Raw genomic sequence first — 20,812 nt, 5'->3', positions numbered from 1 at the left:
GACGAGTGTTCCCCACAGCTTAAGATACAACCCATTTCGAAGCGATGATCATATAAACCCACAGCGCAACCGATGGGCCCTACGATTGAAGGGAGCGACAATGAACCACAAGACGATGAGCTAGATTTGCGCGACCCTGGCTCTGATGTCGATGTCGGTGCTAATGCTGATATAGATGAGCAGGATGAGAGTGAACTTATTGGTACGGGGGAGGATGGAGATACTACTGCGCCTGAAGGAGATGGCCAGGTACATGATGACGATCTTGGTTCCGTCTCAAGCGGTCGCAACATGTCTGCGGCGGAAGCGGGGGCTTCAGGCTCGGTATCTGATGGGGGCGAGGGACGGTCGCGGCAGCGTTCAGTGGAGCCAATTCATGATAGCGTAGAGGATTTGGGATCCGTACCAGACGATACACCATCGGTTCAGGTATGTATTGATTACTTTACACGGAGCTTAAACGCACAGGATCAGTACTCTGATATATCTCTATAGGACTCACTTGTCTCCTCGCCGGGAAGCAGCGCATTTGCGCATCGCGGGTCGTCTTCAAACCTAAGTCCCGTCCCCCACCGCCCATTCGATCGCAGATTCCAATCTAGACTCTCTGTCTCTTCGATACCGCCTAGCAACCGCTCAGTCTCTCCAGCACTTAGTCTTGCACATTCTCGAAACTCATCTCTGGCCAGTCACCTTCGTTTTGACAGTAGTACCCCCGAGCTCCCCGAGGAAGATTCAGAACCAGCGCCGTGGGAAGTTGTTCGATGGACAAAATTGAAGAAGATAGCTGGTCAGGTATTTTCTGAAGTTGGTAAGAGGAATTTTGGCAGGCCGACGTGCACTGCTGTGTCCACGTCGATTGTATTAGGGACAACCAAAGGTGTTATCCTGGTCTTTGACTATCAGCAGAATCTAAAGTCTATTATTGGACCTGGGACAAAAGGTAAGCCTAAACAGATGATATTCTTTTTCTCCTCCGTACTTGGTATCAACTAATTGATTTCTCTCTAGCTGTTTCGTCGGGTTCGATCACTGCTTTAGCTATCTCTGCTGACCACTCAACGCTGGCCGGAGGTCATGCGGATGGAAGTATTTTCACCTGGGAAATTGCGCGACCCGCACGGCCCTTTCTGCATATACCACCAATTCCCAGGGACCAGCTTGACTCACGTCGAGCTGATGGTCATGTTACTGGTGTGTCCGTAATTCACATCGGATTTTTAGGGACTAGACACACCGCTCTTGTCTCCGCTGATGATAACGGAATGGCCTTCTCACACCTCGCAACTAGAGGAATGGGAGCTGTAGGACGGGTAGTAAGAACTACACGTATTTTAGGCCGGTACCCCGAGCTCCTACCGTCCACCGTTGTCCGGAAACCTAGCTCCGTTCTCGCATTTTCTCCACTTCCTCTAGGAAACGTCGACCAACCAACTGACTCATTAGGGCTAGTTGCGATGCTTACACCATATCTATTGGTGATTGTTTCCACCACACCCGTTGCTAGAACTCAGTATAAATCTGGACGACCCAAAGAACTTGCTGCGCATAGTGCATTGACGGCAACATTGGCATGGTTCCCAGCTATAAAGCTTAAAGGAAAAGACTCAGAAGTATCCAAGACGAAACTCGTGTACTGCTGGTCAAACGTGCTCACAATCTTGGATGTTGATGAAAACAAACAAACAGATGACAGTGACAAGGATAGGCCTGTCAACCTCAGGTTCAAGCCTCGATGTAGGTGGAGGGCAGACGAAGCTATTGTTGCTGTGCAATGGATAAGCCGTTCAGTTCTCGCTGTGATGACAATTACTCAGCAGCTCCTTATCTTGGAAGATAACTCTCTCCGGGTCACCGATTCATCAGACTTGATTCATAAACACATATATCACGTTGATCTGTTTTCGAGGCAACTCCACACGCTTATAGAGCAACTCAATGATGATGACGATGAGAATAATGAGCAAGACCAATCCATGCACGGTGTGATTGCTGATGCGTTCTATATGAGTTTTCGAGCATACAAAGGCCGCCTGTTTCTACTAGGATTCAACGATATCTGCGTAGGGAGTCTGTCAAACTGGGCCGATAGATTACTAGCATTGGTTGAGAGTGGTGATTTTATCGGGGCCATCCGACTTGCCACGTCGTTTTATACCGGACGTTCCGAGAAACTAACCGTCGGGCTTCCTGAAGAAGATGAATTACGACACCAAGTCGTACAGGAAAAACTCCTTGAAATGATGTCCGCCTCCCTCCGTTTTGCCTTCGGGAAAAATGCCGAGTCAGATATTGAGCGCCTTCAAAAGTCACAGTTAAGTGACTTGGCTGATGCGTGTATATTTGCTTGCGAAGCTATGGACAACCATGAGTTCCTATTTGAAGATGTCTACTCCTGGTATGAGGAATATGAAGCCTATGGGATTTTCATGGATGCGTTGGAACCATATATCATCAAGGGCAGTGTGCGGGCCCTCCCACCAACAGCCGTTAAGTCCTTAATATCGCATTTCGTAACGACACATACCGCCAGCCGACTTGAAGAAATCATCTGCCTCCTAGAAACAGACACGATGGACATAGACCAAGTGACAAGTTTATGCAAAAAGCATAATCTTTACGATGCGTTCATATACGTTTGGAACCGCGCTTTGCACGATTACGTCAGTCCTCTTCGGGAGTTACTCAATCTCGTACGCAAGCACAAGACCCAGGAATCAGGTACCGATAAAGATCCAGAGGTAATAGCAAAGGATCATGCCAATGCATCGAGGATGTTTCCCTACCTATCTTACATTCTTACATCTCGCGTATACCCAACTGGCGATGAACTGGAAGAAAACGAAGCTTTATCCGCTAAAAACGAGGTTTATAAACTCTTGTTTTCAGGGAAGCCTGGTCGTGGTGATGGGCATGGCAATGATTCGTCACCTTTCCAAAGCCTTCGAATGATGCTCGAATTTGACACGCCAAGCTTTATGATCATGCTAAACGAAGCATTTGAAGATAGCTTTCTCAATGACCCAGTTGATCAGTGGAATAAAGGCGAGCATGCAAAATCAGCTGATGGTTCTTCTATAAGCCGTCAATATTTATTAAGGATCCTGCTCGAAGTCATGGACTCGAATTCTTCCGATTTCGGCTCTAGTGACACTATCTATCTTGACATGTTTATTGCTCGAAATCTCCCCAAATACCCACAGTATATACTCCTCTCCGGCTCAACCCTACAACAAGTTCTGGTTAGGCTCTGTCAGTATCCCAGTATCGAAATGCTTGATGATTGCCAACTGTCTGCAGAATATCTGTTATCGACATATCATCCTCCTGATATCCAAGCCTTGATTCCCTTGTTCAAGGAGGCAAAATTCTTCCGAATTCTGAAGTCAACATATAGAACCGAGAAGAGGTATTCAGATTTGCTACGGACATATATCGCAGACCCAGAGGATCAACAGCATGTGTTTGTCTGCATCCGCGATTATTTACGGCCAAGCTCTTCTCTTAATAAGAAGCAGCGCCGAGATATCCTGACCACAATGGAAGAGATTGCAAAGGACTTGGCTTCAATAAATATATATGAGGCTGCGCATACTGTTCAGTCATTGGCTCCCGAGTTACACGAGAAATTCCTCCAAGCACTTCAAAATGACTCTGCAAGCCAATATGAATATTTGCGTACGATCATTGAAGATGAGCAGAAACCTAGAACAGACACCAGATCCGCGGATACTGTTAACCATGAACTTCTTGAGAAATATCTCCAATTAATGTGCCAGTACAACCCTTCCCATGTTGCCGATTTTATTAATCTGACAAAGGTAGGGGATCTTCAGCTTGAAGCTGTTATCCCTTACATCGAGAACAGCGGCATTGTGGACGCTGCAGTAATTCTTCTTGCAAAACAAGGGGAAGTTACCAATGCCATGGAAAGGCTGACAAGGCATCTATCAACGTTAGAAGCCGGACTATGTGGCCTTCTGCAGAATGCTGACGATACCCCTGACTCAGCAAATGCAGCTGAAGCTGTGACCGACCTAATTCTCTCAGTTGAAAAATATACCCAGGTCGGTACGTGGCTTTGCAAAGAACAAAGCAAGGCCGCAAGGAGGGTCCATGAGGGAGGCAAATTCAATAAAAGAGGAAGCTCGGTCTTTGAACAACCTCTGACATATGATGAGAATTTGTGGCTTGTTCTTATCGAAGCTGTCGTGAAGATTGCTCAACAAATTTCTCCCCTACTAAGGCGCGGGCTGCTTGAAGACAATAGCAAGGGAGCAAGAGAAGTCTGGCAAGTGGAAGCTGACAAAGATGACGAGGATGCTAGCCAGCCTGGCCATCTATCATCATCCTTCAGGTCACTAGTTCAGCAAGTTTTCACGTCCTTACTGACTAGCACAACAAAGGCCAGACACGCGCCACATCAAAAGACGGATGTGTCATTCCTTCGCATTCTTCGTGCATTCCTCACTCGGGCTGCAGCGGCATCCCCGTCACTGTCCGAGCTTCGAACTGTGATTGGATCCATATTCTCTGCGTATACCTACGAAGAATCCTTACTATCCCTCGCTAATACGATGCTTGACAAGGACCTATTCGTACACGTGAATGAAATCACTAAGCTTCGACAAAAGGGTTGGAGACCGCGTGGTCAGGTCTGTGAAGTATGCAGGCGGCGTGTATGGGGCCCTGGTACTGGGGCATACATATGGGATGCCTGGGAAAATGAGTGGGATCAGCAACACAGACGGAGACGAAATCAATTCCCTGATAGCGACAGGGATTACGAGAGGGACATAAACGTCTCTTCGAGGAACAAAGGTAAAGGGATCGCTGTTTCTTCGGCTCCTACATCCAGCCTAACGCAGAACGAGCCCTCTTCACGGAGAGAAAAAATGGCGGCAGTGCCTGTTGATAACAGTGGGACAAGCGTCAGCGGAGGTGGACCATCTCAAGCAACCAGCGCAACCTCTACAGGTACTACCCCGGCAGCTCCCGTAGACCTTGGTCCTCTCATTGTGTTCGGGTGCAGGCATTTATATCATCAGTCATGTCTTACTGAGGCTGTAGCTCAGCAATACAGCGGCGATAATACTTCACCCTCGATACCCACTGAGCCAACCTTCCATCGCCATATTCACGACCGAATTGAACCCCGGCAGTTTTCATGTTTACTGTGTAAATAGCTGCTGTTATGCATCTTTATCTTTGCCGTTGATTATTTTTCCTCCCTTGCTTGGCCAGGGAGCGATATAAAAACCACCGTATATTACTATGAAACAGGACCTTGACTCTATGAAATGAGGCAGTGTAGAACAGTGGTCTACGGGGATAGAAATACTTTTCTCGAAGCTGATTGATGTCATGGACTTTTGAATCCCAGGGCCTCTAGATGTTATCAGCGAGTCCAACCTTGAACTTCAAAGCTGCCCCAGAGTGTTGATTATCTTGAATTTGATACTGAGTGGAGCCGACAAAGCTTGGTCTAAGTCATGCGATTGGAGATAAGCGGCGGGAATGTGCGAAGTCCTCATGCTTCCATTCTTGATAGATTGTTCTTCCGCAAAGTGCGCGGCGCCTTGAATCACTACCTTCTAAGACACTGATAGTAAGCCTACACAAACCGACAAGCCGTTATTGGGTCGTTGGAGCATTACATCTATAACTCTAAAATAAAAGCCATTAATGTTCGGAAGCCTAAAGTTATTTGGTTTGATGCGCTGGGCTCGAGGTCTGCGGCTTTAACAATCCATTTTCATGGCTGCTATTGCAGAATCGTTTTTACTGGGTCTTCCAAGACATCTGGGGAGCAAACACGATCGCATTGGTGGCCGCTTGGGGGCTATTACATGGAATCTCTGTTATTATTAGATATCATGCTTAATTCATGGGGAGTGAGGATACAATTGCCTCTAAGTGGGCTATCTTCGGGGATTATCATTCGTTCTGTATTTTGAATATCTCATGCAGCATTCACAAATGCTATTCATCATGGAATCTTTAGTAGGGTGTAACACAACAGGATTGCTGCAGGTTGGGATTCACCCGCGGGCTTCGAAGTCCGAGGGAGGGTGATATCTCAACACAAAAGTACCCATGTTAATGTGCATATCCTTATATAGCTGGGGCCTCCTTAAAGTGAAGGAAATTGCGTCCTAAAGAACAAACGTCTTCTTTTCCAGCCTGGGGACAAGAGGTCATGGAGTAGTTATTATTGTAGCAAGACACATGCTATCCTCGTCGCGGATATCCTCCACTTTTTGCGGTATATTAATAGCATAGAACTAATGGCCACGGAGTAGACGATGATATTCATTATATTGAGAGTCCCCAAGTACTTCTAATTTCATCTCCAGGAGGTTGCCGGCGAGCGTTGATTCTATTGGTTGGGCGTGCTATCCAATGAAAATGAAATGATAGCGGCGAATTGAGCTTATTATTAACGCATTAAGAGCTAGGGCTTATAAAATCACGTGAATTTCTCTAAATTTTCCATTACATAATACCAGTACAGTAAATATGATTGGATGGTGGGCCAGCCAATAACAGTACGTAGAAAGACGTCTCTATCATTGTCCTCAAGCCAAGAAGACAACAACAGCGACGGCGGCGGCGGCGGCGGCGGTGTCTGGCCAAAGAACTGGCGAGCCATTGAAGTATTAGCGAACGATGGAGGGTGTATCTGGCAGGTTAAAAATGTCTCATCATCAGCTCGGCGGAATAATACCATAATATTCCCGTGCAGGGGCGCATTATCAGTGAGGTCGTAAGTATGTGCGAAGGGCGAATCGGGAGATATTGAGACCGGCGTCTCTCCCGACAGGGGGATCCTCAGTTGATGGATGCCTCACCCCGGCCTGCTTGCTGCACTGGCGCCGAGAGGACAGCGGTTGTGCCTGGGCTGCAGCCGGCCAATCTGAAGGTATGGCCGTTGATTCGATAGCTGACGATGCAGCTTCAGGGGCCACTACCCACCGTCCTGACACACCAAGCCCCTCAGAACGGTTTCGTCCGTGGCCGCTCGACATGTCCCGCGCGCATGCGATGTGTGTGCTGGCAAGTCCTGGAGCCAATTTCCCCTTCATCTATGCTCGTCAGCCTGGTGTTTGGGCGATCTGGTTGGGTGGATGATCAGCTCTTGTCTGGCCCACAGCGGTATTATAGTTAGCGCTGAGCAAGCCCCCCAGCGGCAACGTTAGTACGCGCATCCTTAACAGCTAAACTTCAGCGTACCTGAGATATCCCCGTTTTTTCGCCTTTCTCTTTTTTTATCTCATCTGTCTGGGCTGACATTTTGGATGCGCGTCAGTCAAGACGTCGTTGGCCGTACGCATGGGTTGAAAGAATGGACATGCGCTTGACCTCTACGCCTTCGATACTCATCTCCGATTCTGCTGCAGAACAGATTCCTGCTCGCCACCGCTACAGCAGCACCAGAAACAGTGCCAGCTCTGGCTCGTGCATCAGCTCCAGCACCGGCAGACACCAGGCCCAGCCCTCTTACTCAGACTCTACGCCTCCCTCACCCTCCTATGGACCAATGGCCATCCCCAGGTCGCAAGAAACAATCGCCCCGCCGCCTCTCCCGCCGCCACGGTTTATAGAAGAACTTGCCAACGGACACGACTCAGGCTGGAGATGGGGGAACACCTTTCATCCAGGCGGACCAGGAGTATCAGGCGCAGCAGCTGGACCAGCAGGTACGGAAATGGACTCGAGAGATACCTCTACCAGTCGAGATACTGCTGCAGGCACCATGCTGCCACCAATCAATCCTGGCTCAAGCCTCTTTGGAGGAGGCCACGCTAGACCACCATTGCGCAGACGGGACGAAACCTTTCGCCTGGATGCGGATGAACAAAGGGCTGTTGATGCCAGGCGCCCTGGATCAGCTTCTATGTCGGAACATGAGACTGCTCTAGGTCCACGATCGGCACCTTTGATAGGCTCATATGGTGATGGGAATGCCTTTTCCCCTACGAGCCCTCTGACACGGCCAAGCAGGTCCCTTTCCCAGACTGGATCGCTCTCTCGCACACTTGATACCAGGATTTTGCCTAGCACAAGGTAATTCATGACATATATACTCTTACAACAAAGCCAAGCATAAATAAACTAACAGCTCAGGGATAGGCAAAAACCGCTATCAGAGAAGAGTGTTGAGCATTCAATCAACGCTTACGACCGGAATCTCTTGTCAAAAATCGGTGGTCCAGCATCCCCGCCGAGGAACGCAGTACTAGGCCTTACCACAACACCGAGAGACCCTACCAGAGTGCAAACGAGCTTTTCTGCTCTTACTCTCACAGACGAGACTCTTAGTCCACAGGATATACGATGGGGTAGCGGCCCTCCCTCAGCAGGCATATCCCCAGGCACCGGAGGTAGCGGATTTTCGGATTACATTGCATTCAGAAATCAACGTGAGGGGAGCAGCAGCGGCCTCTCGCCTATGGAGGTGGACCAGTTCAGCCAGGCACGAGAAAAATATGCCGGGGGAATCAGCAGTGGCCCAGTTAGATATGGTGAGGTCGCGCATAGTCTGCCTTTACATTCTGGAAGAAGGAGCCATGACCGGTCTTTCTTCCCTGACCTAGACACAGAAATGTCAATGGATGAAGCACATTCGAGCAGCGTGCATTCAAAAACCACTCGTCAACGAAGTCTAGGTGAACGGATGCCATCTTATGCCGAAGGTATATCTCCTCTATCGAACCATGGTATGAAGCGGAGGGCCTCTTCTCCGCCACAGGTGGCCCGACATGAGGATGCAGCACTTAGCACAAGCAGTGCTGATAGGCGTATGTCAGGGTTTCCTTTTAACAATGGAATCTGCACATCGCCAGGTGGAGCTCGATACCAATCTAGCCATGGCTCGATATCGTCCATTTCGTCGGCAAGCATGCGGACCGGATCATACGCCTCCTCGACTGGCCTTTCAGTCGGGGCTAGTAGCATGTCTTCTTATGATCGGCCGTCTCCAGGTGGAATTTCGCCTACTGATGTGGATCACTATGATAGGGGAGGACTTATGAGCAGTCCTGCCCAAAAGCAGTCTACATCTGCTCCGATATTGAGTATGCCTCGACCAGCACAATACCCGGAACCGTCACCTACGTCAGCTGCCGATATGAAGAAGAACTCGGTTTCGGCCGGCTCAGGCCGAAAAGGATCCCACACGTGTCCAAACTCATCGAAAAACCCCCAGCGTGTCGGCCGGTCATATATATGCGACTGCTGTCATACAAAACCAAAGAAGCTAGACAGTCTTGAGGAACTCAGGTACGAACTTTCTTTCTTTCTTTTTTTCCAAGGTTCCGAGGAGATATTTGCTTTTTCCCCCCTTGGATATAGATTTTAAGGCTAATACCTTATGCATCTCCCCTTGTAGAGCCCATGAGATGGAAAAGCAATATAACTGCAACTACTGTCACAAGCGGTTCAAGAATAAAAATGAAGCAGAGCGTCACCGCGCCTCTCTTCATATCCGTCACCATTCCTGGTCCTGTGGATCCCTCGCAGGCTATGAATCGGCCTTTCATCCTTCATCTTCATCCTCCAACGGTCAGGCTTCTGGCTCTACGACTTCAACTCATGACACATGTGGCTTCTGCGGCATGGAGTTTCCTAACCTACCAGCCCCGCAGTGGGATGTTCGAATCGAACATCTAACATCTGTTCATAAGTTTGGAGAATGCAATCAGTCCAAGAAGTTCTGGCGAGCCGACCATCTTAGACAGCACTTGAAGCACATTCACGCTGGCTCGAGCGGGAAATGGACCAATATCCTAGAGAACGCGTGCATGAGGGAAGAGCCGATAGCAGACCCTGGACTGCCTAGCATAGGCGAAACTCCTGACGGCAAGATGGAAACAGATATGATGGGCCACGACGGGGACGGCGAATCGTGACAATAGCCAACAATCCAAGGAAGAATAATGAAATGAAACGATGAAAGATACAATTGTGACATTTGCTTTCTTATCATTTCCTGCTTTTTATTCCTCTCTTCATTGTTACTTTTCTTACGGACTATTCGGCTTTCTGATTCTCTTACATTTTTTTCTGACTTACAAAACGGGGGGTATCTTTGGTGCACTTTTTCTGCATTTTCTTGTTTCATTGAGTCGAGAATCGGGTCTCTTAACCAGCGTCTCCCGCGCCTGACACAGAAGAACTAACGGGATGCAAAGGACAGGCTGGTTTGGCGTCTTCTCTTTTCTGTTGTGTCTTTGGGTTCTCTCCCTTTCCCCCCATCCCCTGTTTTTGGACCCCCTTTTCGCCTCGCTTTGGCTCACCAGGTTTCTTATCACTTTTACTTGTCTACATTTCACTTGACGCATGACAGCTACTGCAGGAGAGATACTACACAGCTTTACAGCTTTATATGTGGTCTACCTGCAACTCGACGGCCGAAAATAGAGTTAAAAAAAATCTACTACAGAAGACAAAAAGACCGAAGACAAAAACAGTTACATACAGATAGTACCAATACATTTATGATGCTATGCATGTTTTGCCTGGTCTTTCTCTTTCATTAATTGTGCGATATTGGTATAAGGTGCGATTATGAGTTGGGAAAGCAAAAAACATGACCATCTCTAACAGGGTCGAATATCTAAGCGTGTGAAGAAAGAAAAGCCAATATCCAATATCTTCAAAGCACTAAAGGTCAAAATCAATTCTGAATCTCATTTTCAGTCCATCCACTGTCAGCCTTGGAAGCTTTCTTGTCGCCACCAACAATCCTGCCCCCCTCAGCACGTTTAACACGACACCACATGCCAACGTCCTTGTCCAGGATAAACATCCAGATCACCCAGACCCAGCTACGGTGACAGGGAAGAGTTTCATAATACTCCTTTGCAATCTCGTGTAGTTTGGGGAGCCGTGACCATGGAACGGCTGGGAAGTCATGGTGCTCGTTATGCAGACCGACGTTATATGTCAGGATATTCAAGGCACCATAATAGGAGTACGTTTCTGGCGGTGGGATAGTAGGGTCAACAGGCGCGATACTCTTGACCTGCTGTTCCTTTTGTTGTCTGAGGGTGAGCAGAGATTCAGTGCCCCCGGTCTTGATGCGAGAGAAGAAATAGTGTTCCGCAATGAAGTGCCCGGCACATGGGTGCAGTGAGCCAGCCAGGAAAGAGCTTAGGATAAGATAGTAGAGCGGTTGGAGGGAGTTGGTGAATTTACATAGCGCAATATCAAATAAGATTTGCACAACGATGTTGATGAGATGGATATATGTGAACTTGGGGGTATAGATGAACATGGGCCTGATGGCGTAGAACAGGATTTGGCAGGTGCAGAAAAATGTTTTGCCGAGTAAGGAATCAAGAAAGAATGCTTCGAGGGCTGTTGGAAGGTCAGCATCCAGACCAGCTACACCAAGGGACTTGTGGTGGGTGAGATGATATGGCTATGGTAGTTGTTAGCATTGCGCCCCCGTTCATAAACAGATATGAGGCAAAGCGGAGTGTACTGACTCGAAACGAAGCAGAGTACGGTATTCCAATGGGCAGATTGGCAACAATGGCCAGAAGCCGGTTAGCCAGAGGCGATTTGAAGGCGAGGTTGTGTGAGATTTCGTGTATGGCGAGGAACAGATTCTGGTTTGCAGTAGCACCCACGACGTACGCAGTAACAAAGAACTGCCATGACAGCATCGAGGTATTGCGTAGGAAGTATGCACATGCGATCTGGAGGGAGACAACGGCGAAGACGAGATATTTGGTGAGAGGTTCGTGGCCGCAGAGCTTCAGCACCTGTTTGCATTTGCCCAAGTCCATCGGTCAGCGCGCAGTCCACACAACACAACAGCATACCGAAACCAGCCCATTGATGAGCAGCAAAAGGGAACTAAACACACCTCTGGGTGGGCTTTGATGATAGCCTGTCGCCGTGTTCTATGTGGTTCTTCGGTGTATGTCCAGAAGAAGTGGTCTTCGATTGAACTGTCGGGAGGAGGAGCAGCGCCAGGCTGCACCCTCGACGCCGCACGCCCAGCAGCAGTTTCGGTAACAGCCATTGTAAGGTGCGTCTTCTAGGCTGGAGGGTGCTTCTGTGGTCGGTGTATCGATTAGACGACGTCTTTCTGGCCCATGGTGGAAGAACTGCAGCGATGGTGTAAGATGAGAGAGAGACGGACGACGGTGCTGCAGAAGACACTCACTGTTTTTTTCAGGCACGCAGCAGGCAGATCAGGGCTGATATTACAGGAGACAAGGTCAAGACGACACCTCTTTTTTTTATTATCTTTCGGCACAGGCCAGTACGTTATATGATATTTTACTCTCTTCTACTTTATTACGTCCTTCTCTCGAAGCTAAAGGCAGTCAATCTACCTTTTATCTGGCCGCCGGCGCAGGACTGGCTCAGGGGTCAAGATCCCGCCACATCCAGGAACAAGCAGCTGGCCACCTCCCGTCCACAGGGCAAATAGACGCTGTCGCCGTCCAGCAGCCCACATGCCCGTCTACCCTGGCTTTGCCTGACGGTGCCTCCCCCGGTGCAAGAGTCGCATCGTACGTTCCTTGACTCTGCCGTCGTATGATTTTCGGCGGTCCTTTTTTTTCCTTTTAGCTAACAATTTCAAATAACCGCGCGAAGAGGCAAAACTCTTATCGATAAGGAAGGGAAAAAAGTCAAAAGCTACCGAGACCGAAAAACTCCAAAGACGATGACCTCGTCGCATCAGGCCTCGTCTTTGAGACATCCAATTCGACGCCGCGCTGGGCCGCAATGGGAGATGGTCAATTCAGGACCTGGTGTACAGATAGACAGTCTCCGGCTCCGTGATCTGGCCTACCATGTCTGCGCGGATCGCGACTCGATTCTTGACTCCGAAGCCGACCCTCGGAAGGTTCCCGCCATCAGTGATACAAGCCTGGTCATGCCAGCAATGCGTTCGGTGGGATAATAGCACAAGATTTGGAGGCGTGCTGCTGGATAATAAACGGCTATACCATGGTACGAGCCCGCGATATGGGCAGACAACCGGTGGCGCGCAGGAGGGAGCTTCCAGAGTGAACAGGAGGAAGCGATCGAGAAAGGGGTTCGTACTGGCAGCTGCCACTGGCACGCTTGGAGGAACTTTGCTCTTCTTCTACGATGATGTGAAGCATGCATACCGAGCAGCAGAACGGACGGGAAGAGTTGTTGCAGCCTTGCTAGTTTGCATCAACGAGTTGAGTTCATAAACCAACAGTTTATTAAAGGGGTATATGTTGCTAACCGTCCAATAGCTACCGGGTAACATTGAATAAAGAGACGGACACGGAGGAAGAAAGGACTGCACTGCTAAATGCATGCCATCAGAGATGCGCCGATCGAACGCTAAAGGTCCTCGAAAAGAACGGCTCAATATTCATCAAGCTGGGCCAGCATCTAAGCAGCTTAGGCTACTTACTACCGCTGGAATGGACCACAACCTTCATTCCCCTGCAGGACAAATGCCCCGTCTCATCCTTTGAGTCAGTTCAGGAGATGTTCCTTAGAGACACAGGCCACACGATAGACGAAATCTTCTCCAGTTTCGACCCGATGCCCATTGGAGCCGCATCTTTGGCGCAGGTCCATGTGGCTGTTCTGCGAGAAACAGGCCAGAAAGTTGCTGTCAAGGTGCAGCATCCTACCCTGCAGGAGTGGGCTCCCTTGGACCTGAGCCTTACACGCTTCACTTTCTCCTCACTGAAGCGAGTGTTTCCAGAATACGATCTTGAATGGCTGGCCAGGGAGATGGATTTCTCATTACCCCAGGAACTGGATTTCCAAATGGAGGCTGAGAACGCAAGAGTGGCCCGTGAATACTTCAGCAAAAGGACCAATGCACCACTCATTATCCCGAAAGGTAGGAGGCCTCCTGAACTGTATTCCAGTGTGTCGTGCCCCGCTGACATTGTTTTGATCGTAGTTATTTGGGCCAAGAAACGCCTTCTGGTAATGGAGTTCATATCAGGCCATCGGCCTGATGATCTGGAGTTTCTTGACTCCAATAACATTGACCGTGATGAGGTATCGGCTTCACTAGCTCACATATTCAACGAAATGATCTTTGGTGATGGCGCGCCTTTGCACTGCGATCCTCACGGAGGAAACATTGCAATATGCAAAAACAACACAAGGAAGCGCGGACCTAATTTCGATATCGTCCTATATGACCATGGCCTATACCGAACCATTCCCAAGGAAATGCGTATCAACTACGCCAAACTCTGGCTTGCTGTGATCAACGCAGATGAAAAGGAGATGCGAAAGTACGCTTATGAAGTTGCCGGTGTAACGGACGAAGAGTTCCCTCTGTTTGCAAGCGCTATTACCGGGAGAGATTATACGGTCCTGGCACAGAACCAAGTTGCATCCTCTCGATCATCGGAGGAGAAAGAATCCATCACCACTGCTTTGGGAGACGGCATGTTACAGGAATTAGTCAGTCTGCTAGGCAAAGTTCCCCGAATCATGCTTCTGATCCTAAAAACAAACGACCTTAGTAAGTTCAGTTTGAACTATCTATACATGTCTTTGATGGAACTAACGGGCAACCAACCCTTCTAGCTCGCAATCTTGACGAGAATCTACATACTCGCCACGGGCCCGTACGAACGTTTCTCATTCTAGCCAAATATGCTACTTGTGCTGTCTTCTCGCAAGAAATGGAACTCATCTCCCAGCAAGGAAGCATATTCTGGCCACCAAACTTCCTCCGCTTCCTGCAGGCATGGGTTAGTTATCTTCGCGTCGAGATAAAGCTGGAGATCTACGAGCATTGGCTCTCGTTACGAAACCGACTCGGTTTAACGAATCACTGATTGATTCGAGTTGCGAATGGCTAAGAGATACCTTTTCTTTCTTTCCACTCAAGGACACGTCTCTCTTTGGTTTACTTGTCATAGATGGTGCCATTTATACGGAACCACACACATACATATATACCTGGCGTTTAGATGCTTGCTTTTTTGCTCGATTAAGCTGGAGAATAGACGTTGTATATTATTCCATTTTCTTCTGTCTTGTTGATATTTAGTAATTGGCCTTGCCAGGCGTGGTACCTCATGTATCATCCATTCCTGAGTCTAGGTAGGTATATATGTTGATATTGATATATTGACGGAGGTTGCTTCCACTATCTATCTCCTATGACTTGATCATCTACATCGATAAAAACTGGAAGAAGAGGGGGAAAAAACACCTGGGATGCATTGAAGTAGGTAAATCTTACACCACGACCTAACTCCCGCCCTACATACCCCCGTACTTCAACCAACTAGCCACTACTTCAACACACACATTCATCATCAAAAAATGGATGAGAAAAAAGGGGGAAAAACAAACAATAAGAGAAGAGAAGTAATCTGTCAACAGACAGGAAAGAAAAAGGCCGAAGTGAAGAGGTGCGGGACTCCCCGGTTTTCAAAGTGGATATTAGAGATATAAGGCGGAGGAGAGGAAGAGGAAAAGGAAACGCCTAGCCCAAAAAAGTTAAGTAGTGAAGCTGAAACTGAAACAGTCAAACGGTCAATCAGTCAATGGAAGAAGGGAATACTGGAAACCAGGCGGGTGATTAAGAGTGGTTGGTAGAGAAACAAATATTGAAAGAAAGAAAAAGGGGGGGTTGGTTTCCTGCACGGGAACGGGATATAGATGATTGGTTGAACCTCAGACATATGTACGGGCAAAGCAATACGGCCGCAGGACTCGGACGCAGTGTTGACATTGACGTTGGTAGGTCCGAGGATCTGGCACGCTTAGCTTAGACAGTATATGTTTTTTTCGGTCCGGGAAAAAAGAGACCTGAACGGGAAGAGAAAACGAGACAAAGTAGAAGATAATACAGAGCGAAAAGAAAGGAAATCAAAGCAACCAAACATGAGAAGAGACATAGCGAAATCATCGACTGAAGGTATGGTAAGGCAAGGAGGCAGGTGTTAGTCTATAAATAAAGAGCGGGAAGTGGAAGAAGAGCGGTTATTTGCGTGAGCTGGGCCGCTTAGAAGGGGGTGTACGTATGCGATTAAAACGTGGCTTTTTGGTATTTGTCGCAGTATGCAAGTGAAGAATTGTCATGGGGGTAGGAGCCACGTTGTGGCACCGGGAGTGTCATTAATGTGTTGTGAGGAAGTAGAGCGTGGCGGAGGATGAGAGGGAGGAGCGTATTGTTTTGGATTAGACGTTTCCGGGCTTTTCTTCAGTATCGTGATGCCAGACGACGTAGTTCGGTAGACCGACGACTTGGTATCCAGCTCGCTTGGCCATCTTAGCGAATCCTTCGGTTTCAGCTTGGTTCTCAAAGGCGTATGAGGGGAAGTTGATGCCTGCGATGGTTGCGTTAGACAAGTATCTTCGTATAAGTTAGATGGATGGGTGTAGAGAGCGAACCTGCTCGGTGAACATCAGCTTTGACGACGATGTTGACACCACCGATTCCATCCAACTCGAGTTCCTCGTCCTTGTTTTTCCTCCAGTCACCTTCTCTAGCCATGTGGCGGCGTCCGGTGTCGAATTCTCGGTATCCCTCGACGATGATGGTATCTTTGTCCAAGGTCGCAGCTAGCTTTCGGGCCTTGTCTGATTCTACCCAGGAATTGTAGTCAACTAGTGAAGAGCAATTAGCATTGAAGAGGGCCAACGTTAAGGAGTACAGGTAGACTTACATCTTCCTTCGATATCATGGCCATCGACATATCGGTGGAACCAAACATCTATAGCATGGTTAATAAACAGGTATCCACCACAACCAAATAGTGAGGAGTAAAACATACTAGGAACAAGGATATCCTTGTTATGCGCGACAAAGTCCTCAATGATCTTGGGCGGGCTATCGGCAATATCGACATCTCTCCAGTAGACCCAAGAATGCTCGGGCTTCAATGCCGTGGCCAGCAAGAAATTTCTCGCTTTACCCATCATCTTCCGTCTGGGAGCCTGGGCCTCGTATCCATGCTTCGCATTGACATCCATATCCAACGTGGCGCCGAAATCCTTCTCTACAACCATCGCACTGCGGAATGGAATGTTGTCTGGCATCGACTGCACGCGGTTCAGGTTCGCAGCCAGATCAGCTAGAGTCTCGTCGTTGCTATCACTGACCAAGAAGGCTATATCGATCAGATGGTGTGGATAGGTGAGCATAGAGAGCAAGTCAAAGTATTTGTCCAGGTGTCTAGCGGCATTGCGTAGCGGCGTGAGGATCAAGACACGTTCTTCCATTGCGGCTGCCTTTGGGGTAGCTTTGACGAGGTTCAGGTTGATGTTTTGGATGGAGGTGTTGTTCACTTCGTATGGTTCGTGGTGGTTGAAGATGACGGGGGTTTGGAGATGGGAGTGCCAGTCTACCATCTCGTTGGCGGACATGTGGTTTGGAGGTTTTGATGGGCCGAAGCAGTAATATCTACCGGTGCTGCTGTTAGAACGGACATGTTCATATATATCTTGTAACTGATAGGACGAACCTCTGCATCTCAGCCGTGGACCGACTAACACCGCCCCAGAGCAGTACAACCAGCCCCGCGGCGGCAATGGAGATGATGAACCGGGGTTTTGAAATGAGCATGAGCACTGCCTTCCATGGTGGCAGGTTGGCTTTTGCCGATTTCCATGTCACGCCGCCCTTGGGGAGAAGCATCTTGGAGGCGTTTGTCTGCAAGAAGAGCCCAGTCTCGTCTATGTTTTTGACTTGGTTCTAGCTGCGTGTACTCGAGTAGGACTTCGGTTGGTCGTACTCGAGCTCCCTTCTGGAGACGGAGGCAGCAAATCAGGCTATGCGTCCGGGCAGTAAAACAAACGAGTGAAGTGACGATGGGCCCCGAGACTATATCAGCGCGCCTCCAGGTCGACCGATATAGCGAATTCCTCTTGTGCGCCTTGTCTTTTCCGTTGTTTTATTATTTTATCTTCCTTTTGTTTTTTTTTTTTTTCCTCCGGGTCGTTGAAGAAGAGTGATATCTACCGGGTTCTAGACGTGTCAGCCAGCTCGATGTCTTAGAAAACGGTTGGTATCTCGAAAAGGCTAACCTTGAGCCGCCCAACAGCGGATGGCAGGTATCAGATATCAGAGGACTGACGCAGAGGAGGAGGAGGACGAGGAGGGAAGCACAATGGACGCCGTGGACGAGGAGGAAGACGAGAGAGAGAGAAGCGAGGGCGAGGGTGATACTGCATAGGGGCGACATTTTCTTCTGGACGAGCGAGATGAAAGGAAAGCGACTTGCGTAAGGGGTCACGTGGCCTCGTGTTAGATAAGCAGGACGATTGTATCAGAGACGGAGAGACGGACGAAAAGGGGGAAGAACTACATAGTAAAGATGGAGACTGCTGAGATGAAGACTACTATTTACTGTTTTACGGCGGATCAAGGAACAAGAGGTTAAGAGTAAGAAATGCTGAATTACTACCGTTCGACTTGGACTAATAAACCATTAAAGCGGACATAAGGGGGGGAAGAGATACAATTTAATTGAATGCCACAAGAGGTAAAAAAAGAGGGTAAAAAACTGTATCGTTAGAAAGGAAGACGAACGGTACAAGAGGGAGCGGGACAAAAGGAGGACAACGCCATCATGTACTTTGGTATTTGGTGTGTGCGGGGGGGGTGAGTGTTTGTGTGGAACATGCTTTATTTTACAAGAAGAATTGGAGAGCACCGACGAAAGCGATGAGGAGAGCAGCAGCAGGAGCCTTGGCGAAAGCAACAGCAGCACCCTTGTGGCCCTCTTCATCACCACCAGACTGGTCGTCACCGGTCTTGGGCTTCTCTTGTCTCTCGCGACAGGTGAGCTTGCCGCGGATGACATCGCTGTCCTTGAGTTTCTGCCATGGCTCACAGCCGAAAGTCTCGGTACTCTGGAGGTTGGCATCACCACGGACTTCCTTGAGAGAAGGCAACTTGACACTATATTATGTGTTAGCAATGGGCAGGTTGAAGAAACAACAACAAAAAAAAATAAAGAGAAACATACGTCTTGAACTTTCCGGTAATGTCGAGGGCACCAGTGATGAGCTTGAGGTCGGGGAAACCTTCGATATCCTCGAGGGCAGAGTTGTTGGCAAGCTGCAAGCCACCCTTGACGGTCTCGAGCTTTGGCATGGAGATGTTCATGACCGCGGAGTTGCTAGTGAAGACAAGGTCACCAGTGGCAGTGAGGTTGGGAGCGCTGATGTTCATGAAGAAGTTGGAGTAGAAACCGAGGAGACCATCCATCTTGTGAAGGGAAGGCAACGAGGCTTCACTGACGTTGCGGAAGGTCATGTTGTGAGCACCCTCAAGGTTGGGGAATTTGACGGAAAGCTGCTTGTTGTTGGCAGCGAAGTTCAGGTAGCCGGTAATGTTGGTCATCTTGTTGACGTTAATTTCCATCAAGTGAGGGTTGTTGGTGACCATGAAGTCGCCGACAGTCTCAAGATCGAGACCCTGGAGGGAGGTGAGATCGGTGTTGGTGATGAGGATAGAGGTAGCCTGGGAAACGGTGCGGGTGAATCCAAGGGCCTGGAGCTTTGGCAGGGCTTCCAACGAGAGGGTCTTGACCTTGGTCAAAGAACTCAAATCCAGGGATCTCAGGGCTGTGCAGGTGCTGAGGCTGAGGGCATCACCAATGCTGTTCAAATTGGGAGCAGAAAGCTCAGTGATGCTGGAGTTCTTGGCCTTGAGAGAGCCGGTAACCTGCTTGACACCAGTGAGGGAGATGGAGGACTTGACAACCTCGCTGATGATGATGTCTCCGTCCCACTTCTCGCAGCTGCTCAGTGTAGAGACATCCTGCTGGTTCTCAATGGTGAGGTCTCCGGCGCAGTCTGTTGTTAAATCGGTTATCGGGTCAGCCATCTGTCCATCCCGTCGTCTTCCATCATCATCATCACCATCACCACTTTTCGAGTATCAGGGCGCCAACGCGTCGTAATGCACTCACCTTTGGCAAAGGCCAAACCGGCAACGGCCAGGGCCGAGACGAGGTACTTGGTGATGGCCATCTCGTGAGGTTTGTCAGGACGTGAGCTGGACGCGGTCGAGTCAGCAAATCTTGACCTGATAAGACGGGGATGCAGAAAGTGTCGACAGCAGAACAGAACGCGAGGTCAACAACAACAACAAACAGAAGAGAGAGAGGGCCCGCCCGAGACCTTCTTTTAAAGGCCCTTGTTTGTTTGTTGTGGGATTTTTGTTTCGAAGGGAAAGAAGTGAGGGCGTTTCAAGGGAGAAGAGGAAAGGGTTTCAATTTTAAGAAAAAGGGGTGTCACAGGCGTCGCACAGCCAGCAGGGAGGGACTGTGTTCCTGTCTCTCCTCCGTCTTCTGCTCGACGACGACGACGACGACAATTGCACAGAAACCAGCTGATGATAGAGAGACAACGGCTTACCTGGAGCTTGCTTGAGACCTGATGGGCTTCTTGCTGGTGGACGAGAAGGATGGAGGAGGATAAAGCGAGCGAAGGAAGAGCGAAGACGAAAGGGAGGGTTAAAGCGTAAGATTTGAACCAGCTTTTTTCAAGGGGACGCGAAGACGAGGAAGAAAAGAAAAGCAACGAAACAAAAGCGAGGGTGGACCCAGCAAATCAGGGAGCGGCCTAATGAACCGGGCTTGACAAGTGAGATTAACTAGTAGGAAGGAAGAAAGAAAGAAAAAAAGCAGAAGAAGAGGAGGAGGAAGAAGCAGGTAAAAAAGAGAGAGAGAGAGAAAGCGAGAGAAAGCGAGACAAGCAGAAAATCGAGCGGGAAGCAACAAATAAAATAAAAAAAATACTAATAAAAAAAAGGGGAGGAAAAAAAGAAAAAAGAAAAGAAGAAAAAAAAAAAGAAAAAAAAAGACTTTTTGAC

The 20,812-nt window shown here is 48.7% G+C and overlaps 7 protein-coding genes across 7 annotated transcripts; 4 read left to right on the top strand and 3 right to left on the bottom strand.

The window, feature by feature from the left end:
- Positions 1-72: 72 nt before the first annotated feature.
- On the top strand, positions 73-5,186 carry TRV_03637 (uncharacterized protein; the record flags this gene model as incomplete). The annotated part of the gene is made up of 4 exons (XM_003022188.1): positions 73-429; positions 496-811; positions 958-1,194; positions 1,339-5,186. The coding sequence occupies 4 exons, from the start codon at positions 73-75 to the stop codon at positions 5,184-5,186; spliced, it is 4,758 nt and encodes a 1,585-aa protein (XP_003022234.1).
- Positions 5,187-7,345: 2,159 nt separating this feature from the next.
- TRV_03636 (C2H2 finger domain protein, putative) lies at positions 7,346-9,911 on the top strand (the record flags this gene model as incomplete). The annotated part of the gene is made up of 3 exons (XM_003022187.1): positions 7,346-8,067; positions 8,134-9,282; positions 9,392-9,911. The coding sequence occupies 3 exons, from the start codon at positions 7,346-7,348 to the stop codon at positions 9,909-9,911; spliced, it is 2,391 nt and encodes a 796-aa protein (XP_003022233.1).
- Positions 9,912-10,678: 767 nt separating this feature from the next.
- Positions 10,679-12,034, bottom strand: TRV_03635 (uncharacterized protein; the record flags this gene model as incomplete). The annotated part of the gene is made up of 3 exons (XM_003022186.1): positions 10,679-11,425; positions 11,493-11,771; positions 11,876-12,034. 3 exons carry the CDS (start codon positions 12,032-12,034, stop codon positions 10,679-10,681), a joined length of 1,185 nt encoding a protein of 394 aa, XP_003022232.1.
- Positions 12,035-13,128: 1,094 nt separating this feature from the next.
- On the top strand, positions 13,129-14,813 carry TRV_03634 (uncharacterized protein; the record flags this gene model as incomplete). Its single annotated transcript, XM_003022185.1, has 3 exons — positions 13,129-13,178; positions 13,251-14,494; positions 14,623-14,813. 3 exons carry the CDS (start codon positions 13,129-13,131, stop codon positions 14,811-14,813), a joined length of 1,485 nt encoding a protein of 494 aa, XP_003022231.1.
- Positions 14,814-16,167: 1,354 nt separating this feature from the next.
- TRV_03633 (uncharacterized protein) lies at positions 16,168-17,626 on the bottom strand (the record flags this gene model as incomplete). The annotated part of the gene is made up of 4 exons (XM_003022184.1): positions 16,168-16,316; positions 16,381-16,596; positions 16,656-17,404; positions 17,454-17,626. 4 exons carry the CDS (start codon positions 17,624-17,626, stop codon positions 16,168-16,170), a joined length of 1,287 nt encoding a protein of 428 aa, XP_003022230.1.
- A 409-nt stretch (positions 17,627-18,035) lies between these two features.
- On the top strand, positions 18,036-18,164 carry TRV_03632 (uncharacterized protein; the record flags this gene model as incomplete). The annotated part of the gene is made up of 1 exon (XM_003022183.1): positions 18,036-18,164. The coding sequence occupies one exon, from the start codon at positions 18,036-18,038 to the stop codon at positions 18,162-18,164; it is 129 nt and encodes a 42-aa protein (XP_003022229.1).
- A 457-nt stretch (positions 18,165-18,621) lies between these two features.
- Positions 18,622-19,968, bottom strand: TRV_03631 (GPI-anchored cell wall protein Pst1, putative; the record flags this gene model as incomplete). Its single annotated transcript, XM_003022182.1, has 3 exons — positions 18,622-18,892; positions 18,960-19,865; positions 19,904-19,968. The coding sequence occupies 3 exons, from the start codon at positions 19,966-19,968 to the stop codon at positions 18,622-18,624; spliced, it is 1,242 nt and encodes a 413-aa protein (XP_003022228.1).
- Between the last annotated feature and the right edge of the window lie 844 nt (positions 19,969-20,812).

The sequence above is a fragment of the Trichophyton verrucosum genome (assembly GCF_000151505.1).
Source record: "Trichophyton verrucosum HKI 0517 chromosome Unknown contig00298_1.f1.exp, whole genome shotgun sequence".
NCBI classification, from domain to species: domain Eukaryota; kingdom Fungi; phylum Ascomycota; class Eurotiomycetes; order Onygenales; family Arthrodermataceae; genus Trichophyton; species Trichophyton verrucosum.
This window is presented reverse-complemented; position numbering and strand designations above follow the sequence as displayed.